This window comes from Lolium rigidum, chromosome 3, assembly GCF_022539505.1.
Source record: "Lolium rigidum isolate FL_2022 chromosome 3, APGP_CSIRO_Lrig_0.1, whole genome shotgun sequence".
Taxonomy (NCBI): Eukaryota; Viridiplantae; Streptophyta; class Magnoliopsida; order Poales; family Poaceae; genus Lolium; species Lolium rigidum.
This window is the reverse complement of record NC_061510.1, coordinates 8,912,554-8,916,943: the sequence shown is the minus strand read 5'-3', so window position 1 is coordinate 8,916,943 and position 4,390 is coordinate 8,912,554. Positions and strand designations below refer to the sequence as shown.

Here is a 4,390-nt window from a genome sequence, read left to right as displayed (position 1 = left end):
TAAATCTTGTAGATTTGCATCCGTGGATCTTCAAGATTTGCTTGTATACACCTATAGAGATATGGCTTTAATTTTAATTATGTAGGAATTGGGAAACTGAATCATAAACACCATATTATTAGCAAGATTTGGTCCGGATTTTTTTCTATCTTTTCGCTCATCTTCCTTGATGAGATATGGCGATCTTCGGTACTGCCATTGCCAAACGTCCGTTTCTCAATCTCCACCACCCTCCGTCCACACCCTTGGGTTCAAGCCACTATTAATACGGCCAGCGCCCAGCGCCGTCCAGCACATCACTCTGCTAGCTAGTAGCGATGGCATCCTTCACCATTGCCGCTGCGACTGCTCTGCTTTTCTGCCTCCTGGCTGCCGATGGCTGCTGCGCAAAGAACAGCAACAAGACCCACCATGCCCCTCCTTCTCCGGGCACCAGTCCTCCCGCGCCCGTTTCGAGTGCCAACGCCACCGATGCCGACACGGGCGGCTGGCTGGACGCCAGGGCCACCTGGTACGGCGCGCCCACCGGCGCCGGTCCAGACGACAACGGCGGCGCCTGCGGGTTCAAGAACGTCAACCTGCCACCCTTCTCCGCCATGACATCCTGTGGCAACGAGCCGCTCTTCAAGGACGGCAAGGGATGCGGCTCATGCTACCAGGTACGCACGCACTACGTTAACTGCAATTACTAAATTATTAATTAACATGTCAGGAGCATCAATCTGTACGTGGATGTCGTTTCAACAGCCTGAAAACTGAAACTGATCTGTAATGGGAAACAAATGCAGATACGGTGCGTGGCCCAGAACCACCCGGCGTGCTCCGGTGTGCCCGAGACGGTGATCATCACGGACATGAACTACTTCCCGGTCTCCCGCTACCACTTCGACCTCAGCGGAACCGCCTTCGGCGCCATGGCGCTGCCTGGCCGGAACGACCAGCTCCGCCACGCCGGCATCATCGACATGCAGTTCAAGAGGTAGTGCCATAACACCTATCTGTATTGGATTTGCCCGTCACCGTCAGCATACATATCTCCACCTACGGGCCATGGCATGTCATGACATCCCTCGTTAGCTAGAAGCTACGCCCGTTGCTTTACGCTGCGACGCCCTGTCTGCTTCTGCATGCACAAACTAGATCATCTTCATTCGGCTCGCCACACGCACACGCACGCAGGCACACACAAAACAGCTTTGCGCTGAAACCAAATTTCCGAACAACCTAACCCACGGGAGAGCTGGCGGGTGCACCGGCAGAACATGTAGCTTTTGTTATTCTTGGTCGCTACTCGCTAGTACTATATATCTGGTTCCTCTCGTGACATGGACCAACGTCGTCGTGGCACTGCAGCATAGCATTGCGCTTATAGGTAGAGACTGGATGGAATCCCCATATGCATGCATAACGATGGAACTAGATTGCGTGTTTCCGACACGTACGATCGATCGACATGTACACTGTGTTGGTGTGACTCACATGGTGCATTGCTGAATGAAATGTGCAGGGTGCCGTGCCTGTACCCGGGCCTGACAGTGACGTTCCACGTGGAGGACGGGTCGAACCCAAACTACATAGCGATCCTGGTGGAGTATGAGGACGGCGATGGAGACGTGGTGCAACTAGACATCATGGATTCGCGAGATGGCATGACATCTATGGGGGAATGGGTGCCGATGAAAGAGTCGTGGGGTTCCATCTGGAGGGTGGACACGCCGCGCGCCATGCAGGGGCCCTTCTCGCTGCGCATCACCAACGAGTCTGGAAAGACGCTCGTTGCTGACAAAGTCATTCCCGCAGACTGGAAGCCCAATGCCATCTACCGCTCCGTCATCCAGTTCAACTGATTATTTAAGTAACCGATCAAAGATATGTACTACTTCCTCTGTTCATTAATATAAAACGTTTTTACAAGCTAAACTAGTAGCTTTGTAGAACATCTTAATAAATTGGTAAATGGAGGATGTAGGAATATAGTATATCCATCCATTCCAAACGATGATGTGGTTGAGCATCATGTATGCGTTTGTGGATACACTAGTGACCGCTCCGTAAGTTGGTTAATTTTGGTGCCTATATACGTGAGCAAGAGGAGACGTCGCCCGTGGGTTGTCGTAGATCATATAGTCGCTTGCTTACCTGTGCTGTTGTTGTTCGTGTCAGTATCTATTGTGTCATGCCCCAACTAACCATTATCAGACCCAAGGCCCAACAAGGACCAAGCCAGACGCCCAAGGCCTGCCTATTAAAAGCATCGACATGGTATATTGGTTCGTAAATGACAATGGCGCATGCCAGCTGTTGGCCGCCCGATCCAGGACCGAAAATCAAAATCGGTTGCAGCCACGCCGCTGCGCTAGATTGCAGCATTCAGGGGGAGTGTTGTACACCGACCTGGTCGGTGTGTACGGGCCACCGCACACCCCACCGACCAGGCCGGTTGGTTGGGCCGCGGCCCATTTAGTAGGTACGTTTTTTTTCTTTTTTTGCTGTTTCTTTTTTGTTAATATTTTTCTTTTTTAATATCTAACTTTTAAAAAATATATTTCGGAGAACAAATTTTCAAAATCTGTTCAGATTCGAAATTTTTGAAATTTTAAAAATGTTCAGATTTTGATTTATTTTTTTCGAAATTTGAACATTTTTCCAATTTGAATATTTTTCCAAATTTGAACGCTTTATATATTTGAACGGATTTAAAATTTGAACGCTTTTATAATTTGAACAATTTTGTATTTGAACATTTTTCAAATTTGAACGGATTTCAAATTTGAAATTTTTTTGTATTTGAACATTTTTCAAATTTGAACAGATTTCAGATTTGAACATTTTTTGTATTTAAACGGTTTTAAAATTTGAACGTTTTTAAAATTTGAACATTTTTTAAAATTTGAACATTTTTCAGTTTTGAAAATTTTCTGAATTTGAAATATTTTCAAATTTGAACAAAAATAAATATAAACAAAAAAGGAACAAAACAAAAAAAAAGGAACAGAAAATAAAAAAGGAAAAGGAAAAGAAAAGAAAAAAAAAGAGAAAAGAAAAGAAAGAAAGAGAAACAGAAAACAGAAAAAGAGGCGAACTGGGCCGACCAGACCGGCCCATACCGCGCGTGGGGGGTGTGCGGCGCACGGTAGGGACTGACCTGGTCGGTCTATAGGATTTGCCAGCATTCAGCGCACAACGCCAGATTACGAAATTTTGCGTCTCCGTGTTGTTTAAAAGGGAAAGGGAAAAAAGCCAACCCAAAAGCCCACGTGGTCCACTAGCGACTGTCCATCACGTTTCATGCACATGGATGAAAATTTTGACGTCATTCAACTAATTCTCTCTTTTCAGAAATTCAAAATACTACAACTTTGCATCGAAATTCTGATTGGTTTACACTTTTGAAATTCTCGATTTCGATGCAACTTTTGAACAAGCAATTTTGGTCCGCGACAAAGCAACTTTTGTGCACGACAATGCAACTTCGGTACTGAACCAAATATTAGAGTCACAATACCGATAGGCAAGTTCGTCTGGTTGTGTTCTCCAACGCTTGCAGCACAACCATGGCGCCCGCGAGTCCACCCGTAGCACTGTCTTGTCCATGCCAAGCCAACCAACAACTCACCCGTCGATTCCAATCACCAATAGTACCCCAGCCTCCCGCCTGAGCATCTCTAGCAGAGTCCGTATATCTCCGAATCGAAAACGCCGAGTTTGATCTTCCGAACTGTTGAGTTTAGATGGTTTTTGTTACGGCGCAAATCAAAAACCGAACTCGTGAACTGAAAAAGCGAAAATCAAACGTCGTGGGAAAATCAAACTCGCGATATTGCGAAATTGAACCCATTTTTCTTCGATCAAGCTTGATTCGTCAATAATTTACATTAAACTAGCCAAAATACATAATTTGAGACCTAAACTATTAGATTAGGCCCCGGATTGTCACCGGGGCGCTTCCCGTCGGCCGTGGAGGGGTTTTCCTCGCCGGCAACTCCTAGGCGACGATGAGCGCCGCCACCTCGAACGCCGCCGCCTCCGCCAAGCTACCGCAGGCTACAGGCGGCCCGTCTGCGTCATCGTCGTCGTTGCCGTCGCAGCTCGGGGGTAGCGTCGGCAGTAGCGGGCTGCATGAGCCGGCGGGGGCTGCCTCGACTTCTCCTTCTTCGCGTGCCTCCTCGCACGCTGCCCGGCGCGCGAAAGCACGCGGCCACTTCCATGTCGCCCGCTTCCAAGCGTCGTTGAAGCGCGCCCACCTCGCGCGGTCTGCCTCCGTCCGTACACCCGGCGGACGCGGTGGTTGCTTCCCGTCGCCAATTCAGCCCCCTCCCCTACCTACGCGTCTTAAGCGTCCCATTGCGTACGGAGGGGTGGTGGCGGAAGCGGCGGAGTGGCGTCATAG

At 48.5% G+C, this 4,390-nt stretch overlaps 1 protein-coding gene across 1 annotated transcript; it reads left to right on the top strand.

Annotated features, from left to right (window-relative positions):
* Positions 1-314: 314 nt before the first annotated feature.
* Positions 315-1,847, top strand: LOC124694378 (expansin-B7-like). Its single transcript, XM_047227371.1, has 3 exons — positions 315-659; positions 789-979; positions 1,508-1,847. The coding sequence occupies exons 1-3, from the start codon at positions 318-320 to the stop codon at positions 1,845-1,847; spliced, it is 873 nt and encodes a 290-aa protein (XP_047083327.1). The 5' UTR covers positions 315-317.
* Positions 1,848-4,390: the final 2,543 nt, after the last annotated feature.